This window comes from Thermobia domestica, chromosome 1 (assembly GCF_964235325.1).
Source record: "Thermobia domestica chromosome 1, izTheDome1.hap1.1, whole genome shotgun sequence".
Taxonomy (NCBI): Eukaryota; Metazoa; Arthropoda; class Insecta; order Zygentoma; family Lepismatidae; genus Thermobia; species Thermobia domestica.
In genome coordinates, this window is record NC_137454.1 from 228344590 (window position 1) to 228367081 (window position 22492).

The window sequence follows — 22492 nt, forward strand, 5'->3', positions numbered from 1 at the left end:
CCAGAAGTAAGTTTGAACTTAACCACTAAAGAAAACTGGTGAAATTTTTGAAGAAAAACAATGATTTTCAATATATAGTCATACTCCGTTGTACGTTTTCTGCAGCGCTCTCCCACTCAAGTGAGGTTCGTTCGGCACGTTGTTGGTAGGATTGAGCACAATGCAGACCTTCTCCTTCTTCTACTCTTTTGTAAACAGGGATGCGTGCAATTATACACAGCGTACCATTACCCCGTTTTCCCCTATATACGTAGTAGTTACTCATCCGAAATGCAACGCGAAAAAAGTAACGCAAACTAGGTACGTTACTTAAAAATATGTTACGCGTTACCGTTACAGTTACTTTGGAAAAAATTAACGCTTTATCAGGAAACATTACTTAAAAGTAACGCGTTACTTGCGTTATGTTACTTCCCAAGACTGATGGGTATATATTAAAAAAATATATATATATATCGGATGTCAAATTGTTACATGATTTACTCTTAAACTCGAAAAGGAGGTCACTTTTGGAAAGTTGATGCCTAGACTATTATCATCACCAGCATCCCCCTTAGTTGCGATATAAGACGGGACGTTAAACTAAAATAATAATAATAATAATAATAATAATAATAATAATAATAATAATAATAATAATAATAATAATAATAATAATAATAATAATAATAATAATAATAATAAAACAGACTACTTAGAAATTTTACTATCGATCATATTTATGAACACTTCGTCTGATAAACTATAAAAATTATAAGAAAAACGAATTTTTAGACAATAAAAGTATACTGTAAATTTTATTGCATTAAATTATTTCATTACATATTAGTTTTTATGAAGTAAGCTACGAGAAAGAAGAAAAATTCTAAAGCAGTAAACTACCCGTAAAACAAAGTCTTGAAAAGTTTTGATCACTATAGACAAGTAGGCCGACTATAGTTAAAAAAAAAAAAACTTTACAGTCCTAGATTTGCTTATATTTTCTGTGTGGTTCTTTTAAAAGGAAACACTATGAAATATTGAAGATAAAAAGTCAATCATTACTAATAATCCAAACGAAATCTATTTAATTCAATGAAACAGTTGAATTTGTTTTATACTTGTGTTTATGTTACTTTTAGTTAAGTACAATTTGAATTTACGAAGTAAATTAAATAAATTCAACTTTACTGTTAAGATGTTAAATTTTTTTTCCAGTTTGTTATTTTTGGAAGGTCTCTGAAGTGTAAATAAAATTTACTATTTAAAACTACAGTGAAATTCGATATTTAAAATTTAAAATAGAAGACAGTAGAATACAGAAACAAATCGCTAAGCAAATCCTTCCTTTTTCTTCACGTAAAGTACTACACGTGTCGTTTCATTAACGTTAAGTGGAAACTTCCAAGTTAAAATTTCCTTTCAACAGCAGCTTTGTGTTTATACCAAGAATTTTCCCTTGAGCGATTCGGCGAAAATCTTTTGTACTACGATGATGGATGCGTTTTTGACTTCTTGTTGGCTTGACAAAGTAATTTGTCTTGTAGCTATAGAGGAACTTGTTAGTTAAATGTTATCACCATTACAAATAGATATTCTGTCGTTTCTGACAGGTAACAAAAGTGGTCGAAGTGAGCCGGTATGCGGTGGTATGCCATACCGCATCTGGTTTTTCAGTGATCAAGACATACCGTCACTGGAAGTAGATGCTAAATACCTTTAATAAATCCATTTTTATACACAATAATTGCGAATAGCTTTGCACTTAAAAAAGATTTTTATTTATTATGTAGAAACAATTTCTAAGTTGATAACACCGACATTTTTATCTTTTTCCTACCTTTCGTTTTTAAAATGAGGTATCTTCAAAGAAGTTAACCTACTTTATAATTTAATGTGCCATATTGAGTTGTTTCTTTCTTATGTATGTGTGTGTCATCTTTGCTTAATGCATATAAAAACCTTGTTTCCAGCATGAGCGGATTTAGGGGATGTCTGCTGGGGGAGCGGACCTTTTGGATTTTGGAATACCTGACAGTCGAGTAGGGGATCCGGGAGTTTCACCACAGGAAATTGTTAACCTCTGCATTCGATATTCGAACATTTTCATATATTCATGAAAATATTATTCATGAATATTCAACATAATGGAGTATTTAAAAAAAAAATCTTCAGAAAGTTGTTGTCGCAGGATCAAAGTCTCTCCATGTCCCTTCCCCCGTAACTACAGAGAACTCTCCAATGGTTTTCAGTCATTATGTAAATAGAAATACAATCTTTTAGGTAACATACCCTCACTGTATTTCAACATTTAGATAACCAGTATGTCGAGTCAAAGTCGTATTAAAACATACCACCTCTGCTTTTTTTTCCTACTTCGAACACTGGGTAACATGCGATAGATTGCCAAATCACCATGCCCCATTGTTCTCAGATACCTTTTCGATTTGACGCAAAACTTCTCCATAGCAGTATTCTCCACCATTTGTAGCATTTTCTTTCCCTCTCTTTTTCCTTTCACCCTATATTCCATCAAGTTTTCTGGGATTTTCAAATGAAATCGTGCCACTTTCCAGTTCTTTTTTCTCTACTGTTCCTAACACTTAGAGATTAGCCTTAGCTTTTCGTCGACTTGGTTAATTTTCTTATGTTTACTCCACGTTCGCATCTGGATAGTATTTTAGTCAGTCATTTCCAAATGGTTAATGTGTAACTTTAGATACATTGAGTCTTTCTGATTAGTGTAGTTGCTTGAAGAATCACTAAAGCTGGCCGCATATTGACCAGAGGCAGAACAGCCAAGCCGAGAATGAGGGAAGCAGAGGATGCGGCGAGGCCTTAGTGCATTGAACGCATGTCTGAATCAATACGTTGAAGAGCATTTCGTGTAGCACATCCTCGAGTAAATATGCAGTAAGAAGCTTTGTTGTATTTTTCATGGTACTGTGCCTAGTCTCGACTGCCCTGTCCTCATGTCAATGTGTTTCCGGCCTAAGAGCTAAGGGTGGGAGAAGTGGGACGATTGGTAAGAATTCAGAAGTAGCAATTCTAAAATAGCATGGACTCGCGAGTGGTGTACCTGAAATTCCTGTATCAAAGCTTTTGTTCGTTGCAACTACTGCTTCGGTAACGCGCGAGGTAGTCTGTCTGCTCTATACACTCCTTGTGTTTACTGAGAATGAGATAAGCGAAGTAGAACGTTATAGAACATTAAATGCGAAATAGTTGCTCTAACTGTTTTTCATTTCTTTTCAACAATTTTTGCGCAGAGTACAATACTCTGCATGAAATATTCCATTAACTTCTTACGTAACTATATTCATTGACACACTAAATAGCAGGCACTTTTAATGATAAGGCTTCTATCGGCACTCCAGTTCTTTCTTTGCTGTTTTTCTTCAGTACTTAAATTTTTTTTTCACAGCTTTTGTTCAAATTGCAATTACCATTTGGACCTGCAATTCAGACTTCTACATAACAGCTATATCATTTGTGATACGAAAATATTTAATATTTCTATCTATTTCGAAATATCAGTACTTTAATTTTTTTTTCACAGCTTTTGTTCAAATTGCAATTACCATTTGGATCTGCAATTCAGACTTCTACATAACAGCTATATCATTTGTGATACGAAAATATGTAATATTTCTATCTATTTCGAAATATCATCCGCCTTGCTTAAGCAATAATAGATATTGAATTCAGTACTATCGGTGGAAGGAAACATCCCTGTTGGACTCTCCTTCCAATATCAATTTTGAGTTACCTCATTGTTATATAGTTAATGTACTCCTCTTCGGCGCAAGAGACCTCGGTTCGATTCCCGTCGGGAGCCGATATGGTTCGGATCCCACGTTAAACTGTAGATTCACGTCTCATATAGCCTTGGTGCTGAAAGGGACACTAAACCTCAATCTAACCAACCAACCAAAATTAATTTTCTGTTTCCTTTCCTCCTCCATTCTGACTTGAATTCCTTGGTTGATGTGCAAGTTTTTTACGAGTTTTCAACTGTTCCATTTTACTCCAACTTCTTTAGCACTTCCATCAATGTTTCACAGAAACCTTCTCGAGAACTACTCGCCAAATTGGGTAAGAATGTAGAAGACTAAAAGCTAGAAATTGATTTCGCTGTTTGGACTCGACACTCAAATCGAAAGTTGTAGAAATTAGCCATTTCCGGTTTCAACGTTGATCGCTGTAAAGCAAGAACGGTATTAGATAGAGAGGGATGAGATTTTGTGCCATCGATTAAGCGTCCCAAGAATACACTTCGTCTCCATCCTTAACACTTTACTGAAACCGAAAGTGATAGAACTCTACTATCAGGTCTGTCTTGAATATTGATCTACATAGAACAAGAACAACAACAGATAGCGAGAAGCGTTTTTTAAAATCGATTTAGCGTTCTAAGAATAGGTACTATTTTCTCTCTTAACCCTTTATTCAACCCAGAATTGGCATAAATTAACCACTTCTGACTTTAGCAGTAATCGTCGTAGAATAAATACCGTAATAGAAAGCAAGAGGTGGCTTTCTGAAATCAATTAAGTGTTCCAAAAAAATATATTCCATCTCTACTCTAGTCTCTGTACTAAAACTGGAAGTTTCAGAAAAAAAAACCGTTTCTGGTTTTAACATTCATTGCGATAAAGTGAAAATCGTAAAAATAGAGAGAAGCAGTTTTCTGCATTAAATTAAGCGTTCCAAGAGTAACTTCCATTACCACTCCAATCGGGAGTGGTAAGAAATTTACTACCACTTCCGATTTCAATATTACTTATGAAAATATCAAGCCAATTAAACGAAATTCCTTTACGTGGCATACACGTGATACTATTACTTGTTTGAGCTCAAAAATATGCATCAAATAGGTCGCTTTCCAGAAAAGAAAAAAAATGCTCTGAATTATGTTGTTTTCAACCTGATGAGCAGAAACATCGGCAGCACAACTTAAGTCAGGAAGTAAACATACAAGATAGTATTTTTTAAAATACTATTAACATTCCAATTATATTGCAAAGTTTTGGTTAACTCGTGGTAACCTGGTTTATTTATTTATTTATTTATTTATTTATTGAATTCAAAGATTCTTTCGTAATTTTATGCGAGGAACCGATTGGTACTGGTCCTGGTTTCTAGAGGTAATGTATCAAATTCAAATATTAAACGTCAATGGATGGTTATTTGAAATTGTATACCTATTTCAGTTCCGAAAATGCGTGTATACATTTACAATTATGAAAACGAAGGATACGATAAAGAACATATTAATTGAATAAATGATACTAACTAGTCGAGTTACTTAACAGTTATAATATTGTAGAAATATAGTACTATGCATATTTTTAATTACATTATGTATTTTAACTCGTGATATTATGGTGTATATTTACTGAATATTTGAATCCTTACAGTAGTGACGAGCACAAGTGTCTTAGTCTTACAGTTTTGATCATGGGGTTGCACGCAAGATCAAAACCAAGACTATACCTGCAAGACACGCGAAATACCAAGACTATCGTGCAAGAGTCTTGCACACGTACAATTTGAATACTTTTGTTGAAATGACATCTAAAACATTCACAATTCTATGCTTTTTACTCATTTCCGAAAGTGCATAAGAAGCATGAATTTACAATTAATATACTGTCAACCAAAGCTAAATATAAAATATATAGATCTCATGTTATTGTACAGCGGGGGACACTTCTAAATGGTACAGCCATATGGAGATTTACGGCTAAGGTGTACCATTTAGAAGTGTCCCCCGCTGTACAATGCTTCTTTTTGTTTTATGCAATGCATATAATTACTTTCCAGACTTATACGCTTCGCTCAATAGAACTAGAAAATTCATACCGTGCTTGCTCTTTACAGCCTTTTTCTTTAATATTTATTCTAAACTTACAATAAAAAGTTTCTTTAGGGTGAATAAAATAATAACGGATGGCTGTATTGACCACGGAAAGACTTCAAATTCAAAAGATTTACATTGATACATTCTACATCAAATTATCGCTCCACACTCTCGAAAGTTATATTACTTTCGCTCAGTTGTGTCTACCTGCCAGAGCTCTCTTGAGCCATAACTAATCTTATTATCGTTAGTTTTCTGGGGCTTCAGGCACAAATCTTCCTTAGTATAAACAAGCAACAAGAATAAGTGTTAGTGAAATTCAATGTGTATGTATCTTTCGTCTTCCTTCGGAATTTATATGGAACACGGAGAATGACAATGGATTGGAGCGGTATGTCCAAGACGATAGAGAGCATACTTCTATGAATTGTTACAATGTAAAACTTCAGTGTCTGATTTATTTTGGCCGTCATTTGATTCATTTAGATAGCCTATCATTGGATTCTGCGAAATCCTACGAAAAATAGTTGTGTACCTAAAAGTACCTAAAGTAAACTAATCAAACATGTAACCTAAAAGTAAACTAACCAAACATGTTACTGAGGTTTTTTGAAAACTCAAGCGAAGTATAGCATTGAACTGCAGTAATCATGACATCATCATTTCATTCCTACATGAAGGTGAATAGTATTACATTTAAAAATAAAATTTCCATTACTATTGACGCATTAAGTGATGCACTGATACGCGTAGCTCCTATTACCTCTTATATCCAGTGTAAAATTTACTTTTGAAAAGCATAAGATTAAAAAAATCGATTCAAAATCTCTTGTCGGCGCGAATTCTGTCGAGGAATTTGAAGCTTAAAATATACAAAACGATAATCATGCCTGTGGTTTTGTGTGGTTGCGAAACATGGTCACTTACTCTGAGGGAAGAACATAGACTGAAAGTATTTGAGAACAAGATCCTGAGACGAATATTCGGACCCAAGAGGAACGGGAATGGGGAATGGCGGAAACTTCATAACGAGGAATTACATAATTTATATGGTTTACCCAACATTGTTAGGGTCGTCAAGTCTAGGAGGCTTAGGTGGGCGGGTCATGTAGCTAGAATGGAAGAAAGTGGAAACGCTTTCAAAGTCTTGACTGGAAGACCAATCGGAAAACGACCATTAGGAAGACCTAGGCGCAGATGGGAGGACAATATTTAGATGGATCTCGCAGAGATTTGAATACAGAGTAGAAACTGGATGCAGTTAGCTAAAGGTAGAAGTCAGTGGAGAGTTTTTGTGAACGCGGCATTGAACCTCCGGGTTCCATAGGCCATAGAGTTAGTTAGTTAGTTAGTTAGTTAAGATTAAAAAAAGAAAAACATGACTTGGAAGACTTTTGCAATCTAGACCAAGACTAGCTATATAAGACCAAGATCAAGATCAGGACTGGGATGGTGCAAAACTAAGACCAAGATAAGATAATCCGGGACTTGGTATTCATTTGCTCAGCACTGCCCCAAAGTAGAAAAGATTTTTTTCTCTTTCCTTAAATTTACGAACTATAATGATTAACAATATATCATTTATTTTTTCAGAGTCATGTTTTCGTATCATCTGCAAAAACTTGGGCCCGTGTCTACAAGACTAACAACGTTCTGTTGACCATGGGTGGAGACTTCAACTACGAAGAGGCACAAACATGGTTTACAAATTTGGACAAGATAATGAAGTACGGACTGTTAAATATCTGTTTTCAATGTATATACTTCTACATTATCAGATCTATTTTACAGCAGACCTGATTTTATAGCCTTAATTATATTTATTATGTAAGTATTGGATTAGCACAGTTTATACAGTTATTAGATCTACTATGCTAGTTTCTTTAGGTATTCTCTCTGAGAGTTAAGAGATACAGTAATCCGAGATTGACCCCCGCATGTGTAGGGGTTCCAGACCGTAAGTTTACTGTATATATCATGTCCGTAGGTTTTCTCTGCTTCTTTCGTATCCTCCAACCTTTTAATTGTAGCAATTACTGAGTTGAGCTTAAGGCAGTTTTACATCCTTTTCCCCAAAATCCTGTAGCGGAAAAGTAAATAATTCTTACATACAATTAGTGGGATTTCATTCAGAGCTTTCAATTTGTAGAGATACTTAATTTTATATTCTGCATAAATGGAATTATTCATTTAGAAACTGGGATGAAACTACTAGAATCGTATCTATAATCAGCATAATGATTAACAAAAGTATTAAGTATGTACCAGAATTCACGTGGCCAAATCTGGGAAAACAGAAAAATCCTTGTTAGGATAGTTGTCAGCCATCTTCAAATCTTTCGATTAGATATCAAACCATTAATAGTTCAAGCTGAGATGGTAAGAAATGGAATATTGTGAGTAATATGATGTAATAATAGTTAAATAGACTGCTGGGTATTACAAGTGCAACACCAAGACGAAGGATTTGGATTGACTCTGCATTTGAAGAATGTGTAAGGATTCAGGGACAGTAAAATGATTAACAGTGCAACTTCGCGAGTATCCGGTCGCGCTCCCTAAAAACTTCAACCGAAAACGTGTCATAGAAACACAGTTCATTAGCGAATGTTGGTGCGATATGTATGTTTGAGCGATCGAACAGTGCCTCGGAAGCAATCCAGCAGTTTTTTTTTTTTAGCTATTGATTGCAAAACATTTTGGCATATGGTGGCGATCCGGGATTATCTTCCAATGACATTGGCACCTGTGTTAGACAGAATGCAGCTAGACTGATGCGAATCGTAGACTTCTGGAAGGCAACACACAACAACTTGTAAAATCTCAACAAATGCGTCATACTGACCGGCATACCATTCTTCTTGTGCTCATGGGCACAACTAGGTCACGAATATTAGTGCAAGAATACAGAGTTGTTGTGTGGGGAACAGTTTCACCACGAACAAATCTATATCTTCTACTAGTGTGGTGTATATTTGCACAACGCCTACTGTTGCAGCTTCGTTTCACTGCATAGGATAGATGTGTATGTCTGCAATGGTGGCGGAAACGTTGTGAACGAAGAGTGAAATAGAACGATATACTTCTCTGGGATGAATTTCTCTTCTGTTTGCAGCAGCGTGATGAGCGCACCTGTGTCTGACATGGCAGTGACAATAGGTTAGTGATAGATTTATTCTGCATCGCCATCCGGTCTATAATGGGACGTTATGTTACAAGCTGCATTACGTGTCAGCTAGCATCTAATATGTATTATCTAGGGCTTTGAACAGAAAGTTATCCACTTATGAGGTGTAGGAACCGGTTGTTGTGCGCTTATTACAAGTCCTATACTAAGCCACTTTCCAACAGGATAACGAAGTAACTGCATGTGGCACGAAATCTTCTATACTTCATCGATAGACAGGATGTTACACTGCATCATTTACGACGCGTTCATCTGATTGTCTATTAAACATATCGGTCTATAAATTGTACATTGCTTCGACCACCAGACTCTACCCAGCTTTAGCTGATGATGACGCATTGGTTTCCATACCCTCAGGAGGACATCCAAGATCTCATCTCTATGGCTAGTCGTGTTGCAGCTGTTCTGGATATCCATGGTGGACCCCCCCCAACACGCTACTGATCTTCGTAATTTTCGCTAGGTTCTCACAGTGTTATCTCATACCAACAAAAGTACTAAGGGAAATTATTTCATTATCTGTTTGCTATATGTGTATTTTTTCTTCTTTTTGGTATTACCTTCTTTGTTCAACAGTGCATACGTAATACATAAGGTTTCAGTTTTGAACTACTTTAGGTATACGACTATTTAGGAAAACTGACATTCATTCATTGTTGGAATTTTTGTTTCTTTTAGGTACGTTAATGCACATCAGGACACTGAGAATGTAAACATATTTTATTCAACACCTTCGTGCTACTTGAAGGCTCTTCAAGAGTCCAATGAAACGTGGACCACAAAGGACGATGACTTCTTCCCTTATGGAAGTGACGAACACTCTTATTGGACAGGATATTTTACTTCTAGACCAACACTCAAATACTTTACGTACAAAGCTAACAATTTCCTACAGGTAACATTTCAATTCAAATCCATTTCTTTTCTTAATTTTAACAATTTTCATTCTTCGCTTTTCTTAATATATATACAGGGAGGACATGCAAATATCGACAGGGGGACACTGTTTGACATACTCTAAGATACAATCAGGTTATCAGTGTTGGCAACGTAACATAAAGTTGTATTTTTCCAAATGCCCCTACTTCAGACTATTTTTTTCAAATGCCCCCAAATGCCCCTACTTTTTTCAAATCTACATGAACAACGAAAACATACAATACCACATTTGCCATTCAGTCTTGCAAATTAAGGGCGCTACAGTATCACAAACATTGAAAAACAACCAGATTTTAGAGTTATAACAGAGATAAATCAAGTGAGTAATACACATTGAAGGTACCTTAACGTCGAATACTACAGTCATTGTATGACATATTTCAAACAAGTGAAAACAGCCACAAGTTAAAAATTTACTTTTTTCAAATGACTATTTCGAGAAAGTGTTAAATCGAATTACTATATTTTTTCAATAGACATAAAGATCATAATGTTGATTAAGTAATTTTATATTTCAAACTACTCAGAAAATTTTAAAAATGATATAATAGTGTTTTTGTGAGAACTTTTTAAAATCAAGTTTTGGTTTAGTTTGGTTTTAGAGCATTACAACAATATTTTTGAGTAGCTGTAATATAAATGAGTTCTCGAAATTACATAATTTTTAGCAGTGTTGCAAACTTTAACAGTTTCTATATCTACAGAACGGTTTCAAAGATCAAATTGCTGTAAATAGTATTATGATCTTTGCATCTATTGAAAACCATATTTACAACTGAATGAATACTTATCTAAGCAGTTTCTTGAAAGACGGGCTTTTGAAGAAAGTTTAACTTTTAACCTGCAACTTTGTTCACATTCATTCGAAATCCATCATATCATGATCATAGTATTAGGCGCTAGTATTTTTGATGTGCATTTCCCCCATCTGTCTCATTTGCATTATTACTGGTATAGAGGCCGCGAAAATTAGGATGTTTGTAATGTTGCAGCATCCTTAGTTTACAACACTCAATAATAGCTTTCGCTTAGCATGTAACTTTCAAACATGTGACTCCATTTGAAATATATATATATATATATATATATATATATATATATATATATATATATATATATATATATATATATATATATATATATATATATATATATATATATAGATTTGTCTCTGATACTTTTTCCGTAAATAAGATTTTTGGGGAGGGGAAGATTTGATTCACTACAAAGCGAAAATTCCATGGTCCATAACTCGGGAACCAGAAGCCTGCGAACCATAATATTTCACATCCTTAATAAGTTCTTTAGTGTTTACCACGACACTAAGTTTGGTCAAGATCGGGCGAATTTTAACACTAGGAAAGATCATTTATCTTAATACAACCTTGTAACTTTTTAACTAATGAACAATAAACGCTGAAATTGTGTACTGTGCAAATACCGGCAGCCGGACATTGTATATCGTAAGCTATGATAGCACAAACTTAATAATATTGTCAACCCAACATATATCTGGACTTCTCTAGAAGTCGACCAGGTATTAACGGACTTACCTTGCAGAATGGCCTAGATAATTAAGTATAGTTTTATTGATAATTAAGTATAGTATTACTAAGAAACCGTACAAATGTCTGTCGATTTACTAAGATTAGACAGGGTCAGGACCGGATGGATTTCAGTGAGAGCTTCCTGGTGCAAACAAAATACTAGCATTAAAGTAAGCAAGGAAGTATTGTGAAGGAGGGTCCACTTTGGATATGTTGGACGTCTCCATGCGTGTGGTGTTGGTCAAATTATAATCTATTACACCAAATATTGCAATTGTTATTTGTAGGTATGTAAACAAATCCGGTTTGGGCTGGGAGGAGGATTTGAGGATGAAGAGTTATTTCTGAAGAGAGCAGTGGCTATTGCCCAACATCACGATGCAGTGTCAGGTACGGCTAAACAACACGTCACCAACGACTATTCAAAATATTTATCTCAAGGAATCTCTGAATGTGAGAAGATAGTCAACGCTGCTTATAGGTAAACACTGTATTCATGCCATACTTTATTAGGAAGCATAATTTATTTTATTTACTAATATTACAAACTGAACTGTGACATTCAATGCTAAAGCATAGCCACCCGCAGCGTCGTGCAATTGGCACTCCCTGAGTTTTGAAGGAGATCCAGCTGTTTGAAGTTCATGTCAAAACAGATTTGCTTACTCACACACTGTATTATTTATATTATTTAATATATTTACAGTAATGATCATATTACTATAGTCAATCAAGCAGTGCAATGTACGTAAATAAGTATTGTTTTTACATGAAGCTGAATAATTATTCTATTACATGCATGCACCAAGGTGTGTTTATTGGCAACTGAACTCATGTGTCGTTCTTTTATTTCACTTTCCTTGGAAACCATCATATTGACTTCAAATTTAATATATTTAGTATTAGCATGCTCTGTTGTAGAGCAATATTTACCATCTTAGGGTACATCAAATTGCTTTTACATCAATTAAATGGATTAAATCGGAGAAAAGAACATAGGAATGGTAAGTGGAAAATACATATGAGAAATATTTTTACCATGTGAGGTCAATTTAAGAAAATTTCTGCCTTATTTATTGTATACTAGTTTCGGTTTTTGTCGGCTTTATGTGGTCTGGTTTCTCTTAAGGAAGTAAATTTGAAACAGGGCCTAATCATATAAATACACTCTCAATCTTAGTCTGATTGGAGTGGTATATTACATTTAAATATTTTTCTATAATGTTGGAAGTAATTCGTAGAGGGTATAAATATATAATTTATTAAGAATCATTTACTGTACCATCCTTCTAAATAGTCTTTCAATTCTGGTAATAATGGATTCCAATTATCTTTTCACTATTTTTGTTTGCACAGAATAGCATCTCTATTCCTAATGCCTTCAAAAAATATCAAATACTATTTGTAAAATTCCCATGACAAAATTTTTGTAATGCCTTACCAAAATAAACAAATAAATAAAAAGAAAAAATTGAATACTTAAGACAAGGTTAGAAAAGGAACCTACTTTATAACACTGTCATTAATATTTCTTTTAAAACACTACTGGTACCAAATCAATAGAGCAATATATAATAACTAACTGCTATAAATAATAACTAAGACACTGAATTCTGCTGATACACTGCTCCTAATATTACTCTACTACTAGTACACTATTACTATTACTAATACTGTTTTTAAAATAATAACAATAATAATACGTTGAAAAAAAAAGTTATGTGAAACTAGAACTACTTCAAGTGAGCCTCAACCCTTCTGGCGTTCTTACCAAATTATTGATGACCTGATCATAGAAGTTTAGTTATTTCCGTAGCTCCGAAAGTAGATCTCTTTCAATAGAGATTAGTGTTACATTTTTAAATTTGTCTGAGAGTTGGTGTTTATGAGACATTTTAATATCATGTAATCATAGCCTCTTTCTCTCTGGTGCACATAGGTATCTTGCTTCCTGTACTGTCTCCTGCCAGCGTGTGAGGAGTCAATAGAACACAGAGTAGTATATGTTAAAAAAAAATAATTCGTCATAGCTTTATTTTAAGATAACCAAGTTTTGCAAGGAAAAAAGCAATTCTTGTTTTTTTTCTTTTTGCATACAAATAAACTCTTCTATTTTCATGTAGATAGAAGGTAAGAATACTCAGTAGAGAAACCTAACTTTAAGGTTCAAAATTTGTTTCCTACTTGTAACAGCGTGATTTACTTAGTCTGCGAAGATACAAATCGACGGACATATTTAAAAATCGTTTTCTGTCTTTAAAAAAAATACTTGAGAAGTTTTTAAGAACAGAGTATATAATGCAGAATTCCCTATACGTACAATTCACTGAAGTAAAGTGTGGAAACTTAAATCAAAAAGTGAAGGACGCCGCTAGTTTGGTGTTACTTGAAATGATTGTTGGAAATTTCTTGCGGCAATTTTCATCTAGGTAAGCTAAGAAGACGACAGGATAATAGGATTACCTCTAGTAATGATTTTTTGTTCGTGTGGCGAAAAATCTAAGAGTTAGGCCTGCCGCTCACTGGCGACAAAACAGTTGCGCAACTATCTCGTCGCTGTCGCCTGCAGTCAGCAACTTCACGGAGACAAAACAGTTTTGTTGCCATACCCTCGCTCACTGGCGACGGCAACAGAAAAGTTGCCGAGCATTTCATATCACAATTTACATAATCGGCAACCGGAAGAGTTCACATAATCGCTGGTTTCGAACATTAAGAAAAAAAAAAAAAAAACTACCGCACATTCCAATGGTTAAATAAATAAATTTAAATAAACTTTCGAAGGTAGCGTCAATAGGGGCGTTATTTCAGACTTCACTTGAGGGGTGCAAGAGCACCACCGACATAAGACTTTCACGTTTTGTACTAGTATATTAGTAGACAATTGATTAAAGTATGTGTATTCGTCAAACTCTTGGGGAGCAATTGCACCTCCTGCCCCCCATAAATGACGTCCCTGAATGTCAGTGAGTGACAAAAATAACAGCATTGTGTAAGCTAATACGAACGGGAACAATTATTCGAATCAAAAGATAACAAGAATAACGAAAATATAAAATGACTGGAAATAACTAACAGAACGAAACTAACAAAAGCGGCAATCCGACAACACTGTACAGTAACTGTACTCTCAATGTTCTACGTATAGCCATAAAATAAAAATTGGCTTTCTTCGTTCTTCCCGCGTATTCTTTACGTTTTAAAATCGGCCATTTTTATACAGTACAGTTTTTTTTTTATTTATTTGAAATGGAAAGAAACTTAAAAATGATAATTTTATCTGTATTTTTTTGTCTAGTTGTGGGAAATTAATGAAAGTAGTAGTGTGTAGTAGGACAGCGATATGTCATTATCGAAAAATGTACGTACCTGTGTTGTTTTTTCTTGGCTGGAAAGCTCATTCTAGTTTCTTATAACAGCAAAACACACTTCCTTCCATAATTTCTTCTTTATATATATATATTTCTTCTTTAACGCTGAGCGTTTCTCTATATCCTCAATTAATTTTTCATAGTCTTTATCACTAAAGACATGCTAGTCACTAATCAAAGAATGTATTAGTTTCCATTGCGAACACTTCTTTTCACGCGCTACACACGGAACGAACTGTTACGTGAAAAAAAACTTGTAGAAAACATTTATTTTTTACCTTTCTATTTGGAGGTACCTCGGCAACTTTTCTGTCGCCGTCGCCTCAGTGAGCGGACTCCCATAAGACTCAATGCATTTTTAAATGTTGCGCAACTGTTCCGTCGCCGAGCTGTTGCCCTGCTGTCGCCCTGCTTGGCGACACCTCGGCAACTTTTCTGTCGCTGTCGCCTCAGTGAGCGGACTCCCATAAGACTCAATGCATTTAGCCAGAGCAACAAGATAGTTGCCCGACAAAATGTTGCCAGTGAGCGGTAGGCCTTAAAGGCAAAGTGCGAGCTAGTCTTTGGGAAGGTAGTGTGTTTTCTTCTCTACCTGAAATGCTCTCTGTTTAGACTTCCAAGCTATGCTATGTATAACTATGGAAAATTTTAAATAACGGCTGTCCGTCTGTCCGAACGTACGATTGTGTGCTGACAGTGGATTCATATTCTTCATCAGCTTTTTATTCAATCGGAAGTGATACACATGAACCATTTCCAGTTTCAACGTTTAACACTATGAAACGAAACCGGTAAGAAAAAATGAGAATCGTTTTTGTTTTTCTCAATCAATTCAGCATGTCAATAATAGATTCAATCTTCACCATTATTTCTCCGTTGAGGTGGTAGAAATTTATTACTACTTTTGCGTTTCATTATTGATCTCCATATATCATAATTGGTGAGAGAAAGCAAAAAAAAAGTGTTTATGATGTGGATGAATCGTTCCAAGGATAAGTTTCGTCTCGATATTCACCGCAAATCGGGAGTGATATAAGACTTCATTTTGGTTCCAACATTGATTGACATAGTGAAAAAAAAAACGTAACAGCTAGCGAGAAGCTGCTTTTTCTGGGGGTTATATATTAGTTTTATCACCATTTTAACTTTTACAACGTGTTCCATCTTTGAATTTCTCCACCCTATTGCAACTAGATGTTATAGATCTGCTTCCATTGTTTGGAAATCTATCCTACAGTAGTTCTACAATGCTAAATAGAACCCACTTCTTCTTCTTCTTCTTTTTAAAGTTATCATTAAACAATCTGTGCTTTCGTAATTACCTAACATTGACAATGAAATACTTTTAGTAGCGTGTACTTTTATAAAATGTGAATGAGAAGATGGTTTAACATTGCGAACAATGTGTAGCTATTCCTTTCAGAAAGTAAAATTGATCGTGTTATGAAAAAACTTTTCCCATCCCTTTCTGCAAATGGTTTTTGAACGGCATCGTACCTACTAAATAATGCTCTGAGAGAGAAACAGAAAGAAAAGAGAACGGCATCGTATGTACTAAATGATGCTTTGAGTGTCGAACTGAAAAAAAAAATAATAAAAAGAACTTAATTACTTTTGTACAAAACTTTTCTTTTATCCTATATATATTTCAGTAAAGTTTCGTGATATAAAAAGGCTATAGGATTACGTATCACAAAACTGTCAAGAACATTATTACAAAGCTATAAACTAGCAGAAAAGTTGGAGCAGAGTTCAATTGAACTACACTTTCTCAAAATGTTCTATCTAATACGAAAAAGAAGAAAACCAATTTAGAAAGAAGCATGAAGTCCTTAATTATAAAATATACGTTGAGTCTCAGAAATATTTTCACTAAATAAAGCAGCAGAATCTAAATTAAGTGCTCAAAACTTTTTGCTTTATGTTTCGTAATACAATGAATCGAGTTTTGAAGTTTAACCTGAGCTGTTACTTCAACATGAATATTTTTAACAAAGTTTTGTGTAAAATAATAATAATAATAATAATAATAATAATAATAATAATAATAATAATAATAATAATAATAATAATAATACAATGTTGACAAAATAATGGAGTTCTATGTATTTTCCTATTCCCAAACTCCTTTTTGGGCCAATAGCACGAAATTCCAAGTGGTGTGTTACGGAGTTATAAACCTGAGACATTGTGGAAGCAAGAATTTATTTCAAATGTTAACTTCTGCACACGTTGAGATTCCATATCCTTGTATTATGTGTATTCTTGGTTCCATCTTATATAGGGGGAGGGAATAACATCGTATATTGTTGATTGCCAACATGTCATGTTACCACTCTTTCATAATAAGGTACCAATAACACATATAGCACAAGAATATGAGAACTCCTCATAAGTCATGACGGTACATAATAAGAATAAAAGAAAGCTGAAAAAAGAATTAAAATTTTCCTTTTTTTCGCAAATGTTCTGATTTTACAGGCTAAAATTTGCATACTAAAAAAAGTGGCTTTTCTTACACCATATTTGTCAGTTTACTCGTAGTTATGGGTTCGTAGTTGTGTATCTGTAAACCCGTCGATAACACCAGGGTGAAAAGCGTGGAGGGGAAAATTTCCCCGAAGTTACACCAGGGGCGGATCCAGGATCGACTTCTGGGGGGCGGTGGGTTGTCATACTGCTACTTTTAAGGGCTCCAAACTTTGGGATGTGTTTTATTTATATATATAAAATAAGAAAGTTTTCTCTTCTGGGGGAGGGGGGCGATCGCCGACAAACTTTCTTCCCGGAGCTATATCTTTGACTTTTCTCAATATGGATTACCAGTATATTCATAATATCATTTTCACCCTGTGTATTAAAAATACTAGGAGACAAATCTTCTGAAATCGCCACCGGGAAATGTTATCGATGTTCTTGTTCGAGTATCGCCACTGTCTCTTATGAATACCAGGGTTCCTGTTTGATCTTCCACTATCTCTTCGGTTTAATGAGAAGTTAAGCAGCAGGCTATGACGTCACAAATCACTTAATTGGAAATGTCTATTCTGAAACTTCGGAATGTTCATGTAGATGTGAGAAGAGTTTGCTGTACTGTGAGCAAAAACCACGTTCTACTTAAATTACGAAAGTACGAAGTAAAATGGTTGTTTTCATTTCAAAATTATTAAAAAAAAAGTATATTCCATTAATTGATATCCATTTTTTATGCAGATTTATAACATTTTGTCATAATGTGTGTTTAAATAATGGCAACCTTTATATAGGGAATGAGGGCAACCGCCCAGATCCTGCATTTGAGAGTAATACACTTGGTTCTTTTTAAACATTTATGGACAATAGATTATGCGCCACTCAATAAAATACTATAACTTAGAAAATCCCGAATAGTCAAACCGATTACAGTTCTCTAAGTATCTCAGCTAACGGATACTAACGCATGCTTCATGAATAAAAATATTCCCATTATTCACTCCATCTTAATGTTTATTATATTAAGGAGTTCTGTTCTCTTTCAATTCATAAAACTTGCTTACTGACATAAAATAACGAGTACTTCCGGTTGACGTGGAAAGCTGAAATTTAGAATGATTGTAGCTTTTCGGGACTAACCCACAGAAAAATTGCCAAAAGAGAATGTTTTTAACTTTTTGGGTGCCTAAAGGAAGAATGAAGAAATTCCCAATGTTGTCTACTGTATATGGGCCTTTTTTTGGACCTACTCATATTTTAGGCACTTGGAATTGTAATAAAAACGTGCAATTCGGTATGCTTGTACGTTTCCATTAAAGTTACCTAAGTAAATCACGAAAAATAAAAACATCCAACTTTAGAGTAGATTTATGGGGGGCTGCAAAATGTTTTCCATGTTGTCGATATGTGACATCTACATACCAAAATGTTTAGGCACTTCGGCAAGATTAGAATGATGAATTTTGGCATGATTGCAGCCTTCTAGGACTAATGCACAGGAAAATTGCCAAAAGTGAATATTTTTAGTTTTCAAGGGTCTAAAGGGGATGAAGAAATTTCCATGTTATTTACATGGACGTTTTCTTGGGATACAAAATCTTATCTTTTAATTAGTTGAAATAGGAAAAGAAACTTGAAGTTCGGTAGTATTGTGGGTTTAGGAGATGCGAGGTTGTAATGTTCACAACCTGCAACCTACTTAATTATGTTTCCCGAATACTGGTTGACAAACGCAAGACAAAATCGCGAGCATTACTGGTTAATAGATATTTGTATAACATGATGTTACATTCATTACTATTGTTCTAATTGTTTCTGATTTTCCCATTTATCTTACAGAAATTCCTCGTAGCTATATGATTAACGAGGAAGCTGGAATCGATTTCCTCTTAGAGTTCATGTGTTCGGATACCACATTAAGTTGTTGGTTTGTAATTGCATACTGTAGTACCTCGGTGCAGGAAGGAATGTTAAACTATGAGCCAACTAACCAATCTCTTTTACTCTATAATCATGAGATATTAAGTCTAGTAAAGAATTAACTAATCAAAATGAAAATCACTTGGAATAGACTGGTAAATTAAAAAAATGTAGAGTGACACAATGCATCTCATTAAATGCTAAAAACAAATTATATTTAGCATAGTGAATCATTGTCAATTCACTGCTGGATGGATGTCTTTCGAATCCTTCTCCGCAATCGTCTATCTTTCCAATTCTTTTCCACGTTACTCGACTTCTTCTTAATTTTATTACATTACTTTGTCCCAGATATATGGACGTTAAGTACATCTTTTCTTGTCACTTGATATCTAGTCAAGGACTACTACTATCAATGTATCATGATCTCTTCTATCGATCGTTGCACTATCACTACAATGTCTTTTTATTCTATTGGTAATATTCTTCACTCTTGTCATCTTTTTTTTATCCATGTGCTTATTTTCATATATTTTGAGTGGTTCTCAATGTAATGTCTTCCTGCTTCGTTCTGAGTCTGCAGACTGTGAATTTCTGATTTTGTTAGATTGTTGTTTATTTGTTCAAGTTAAGGGTCTCTTTTAGCACCAAGGCTATATGAGACGTGGAATTGAAGTTTAAGGTAGAATTCGAACTATTGTAATAGTTCAAATTATAGTGTTCTTAATCTAGAACTAAAGGTGCACACGCTAGAGAACAAGAGTCACAAAGTGTGTTGCGTCGGTGTTAAACCAGGACTGAAACTTGGAACAGCTATCGACTCCATATCCCAGACTCAAATTCGAGCAGAATAAAAATGCTGGAATTAGATCTTAGAGAGGCTATTTATTAGCCATTGTTAAGTTTATAGGTTCATACAATTCAGAATTGAGGAGTCATTTCGGAAGAAATATTAAAAATGAAGTAGCAAACCTCATGACAAGCAAAAGCAAAAGTTTAAGAAAAGGTGTTAAACAGCAAGTACTACTTCATTATTCTTGATTACACACTAGAGATTGCACTGGTTATCTTAAATATATCTTGTCGTCAAAACTTTTACTTTTGATACTGTGCCATGCTACTGGCGACGGGTCTCGCGGAGATCTCTCGGTCTAGGCCCTACAAAGACTAAAGCCATTTATAAGTTTAAATTATGATGGCGAATTATATTAATTTAGTAAAACTTGCTCCTCTTGTTCCTTCTTAGAAACGTTAAGTTTAACTTCTTACCAAGACATCTCAATTTAATACATATACTGAAGATATAAATGTTTACATACTGCTCTTAGTTTTATCCTGAGAAATGATAAGATCTTATAAAAAACGTTATACTTTCTCTTTCACAGCCTGCTGCTAATTTTTTTCGTAAATATTACTTCTTAACATATTTTGTTAATATTTTCATAGGTAAACAGCTTTAAGCTAACACAAATAAGAGTATAGTAGTTTATTTTGCTTTGGTGTTGAAAATCTATCAATATGAGCTACTGTATGTGTAGATTCACTATACGCATTATTACGGGTTCCTTGAGGAAACATTTTTTCTATATATTGTAACGTTATATTCACGCAGAATATTTTTTTGATTCTTTCATAATTAAAAATTTTACAGTTTCAGCAACTCATTATATCTTCTATTTCAACATTTCTATGAAGAAAATGAAACTTTATGCCTATTAAAGCGAATAAACAGGAACTCTTGACATTTTGTAGAGTTTTGTGTTTAATTTCTGTTATAGCACTAATAGATCAAAATTATTTGAAATGTTCGGATAACATATTCACAGGTCCTTTAATATTCTTCATACTTTTTTTTGTAGTAAATGGCTACCCAGAGAAGGAGCTACAATCGATAACCAGTCCTTTTGTCCATTGTTGAATATCAGCCAATGTAGTATAAGTGAAAGAAACGATCGTCTGATTGTTAATGTATACAATCCTGTTGCTCAGTCAGTGGATAGTGAAATCAGAATTCCAGTAACTGAGGGCGAGTATCAAGTAACAGGACCCACCGGTAAGTATGAACACTAATGATCTTACGACAATGTATCAACATGTTTCTGTGTTACATAGTACGAATTATTCTCGAAGTACGAAAGTCACATAGAAGTGGTTCCGCCATTTTCGGAAGGGAAAGGAAAATGATGGCATAGAGATATCTAATAGTTAGGCAGTGAGTTGCTATACTGTCTTACAAGTTCAAGCGTTTCAGTTGTTGATGTCAGTGCCAAATATGTTGTCAGCTAAATCAAGAAAACATAGGAAAATATTAATCGCCCATCTTTCACAGGTATATAAGGTGAAGCATGTTCATTGTTCTAATATACGATAAAATTTCTGGGTAAATGTTTTATGATGATCCTTTTATGTGAAAGCTTCAAGGACTACCGGATTCATACAGTTTTAACCATATTGCTATCAGCGATTGAATATTGCTTCATCTTTGGGTCATCCTTATCAAATATACTCTTTACTATTCACTGTTCATATTTTGATTCTAGATATTTTATGAATTGAATGTGATGCTTTAAATAATATGCTTGTTACTAATTGATGTTGCATGTCACATCTACTCTTTCATGTTTTCAGGAGATATAATATCATCAGAATTAATGCCAATTCCCGAAGAAGTTGCTGTGCTACCTCAGAGAAATGAAAGCATTGCTACCCACGAATTAATCTTCTTGGACACTTTGCAGCCTATAGGATTACAATCCTATTACGTGGAGAAAATATCAAACGAGCAAAAGCGACCAGTAGAGAATGCTAAATGCTTAAGCACACGTGAAGATGGTTTCACAATAGTTGACAACGGGGTAAGTTTATTAAACACAAATTTAGCATTTATAAATATAACCACGTGCACAGGATGATAGATTTTCAACATACTGTAAATACATACAAACGCACACACACCAAAAAAGACTTGTATAATGTTCTTTATAGGGCTGTACAGCAATGATTAAAAGCTTATAATTCCAAGTGCACTTTGTCCATTTTAAAGCATTATCGACTTCCTTAAGTATTATTTTATTTTCTGAAACTTCGGCCATCAAGAGAACTATAGACCGTATACCTTTCTTTGATGCGCGCCTGTATACAGTAGTAGTCCCCCCGTTATGTCCAGCCGAGTCAGCAAAAATTTTTGTGACGTCATAGGTCAAAGGTCAATGAC

At 34.4% G+C, this 22492-nt stretch overlaps 1 protein-coding gene across 1 annotated transcript in view; it reads left to right on the forward strand.

Moving 5' to 3' along the window:
- Positions 1 to 22492, forward strand: part of LOC145694508 (lysosomal alpha-mannosidase-like) — a 101275-nt gene that overhangs the window by 50996 nt on the left and 27787 nt on the right. The window contains exons 7-11 of the mRNA XM_081770821.1: positions 7436 to 7569; positions 9708 to 9924; positions 11803 to 11996; positions 21138 to 21331; positions 21907 to 22133. Coding sequence (XP_081626947.1) covers positions 7436 to 7569; positions 9708 to 9924; positions 11803 to 11996; positions 21138 to 21331; positions 21907 to 22133 — 966 coding nt within the window. The remainder of the gene's footprint in view (positions 1 to 7435; positions 7570 to 9707; positions 9925 to 11802; positions 11997 to 21137; positions 21332 to 21906; positions 22134 to 22492) is intronic.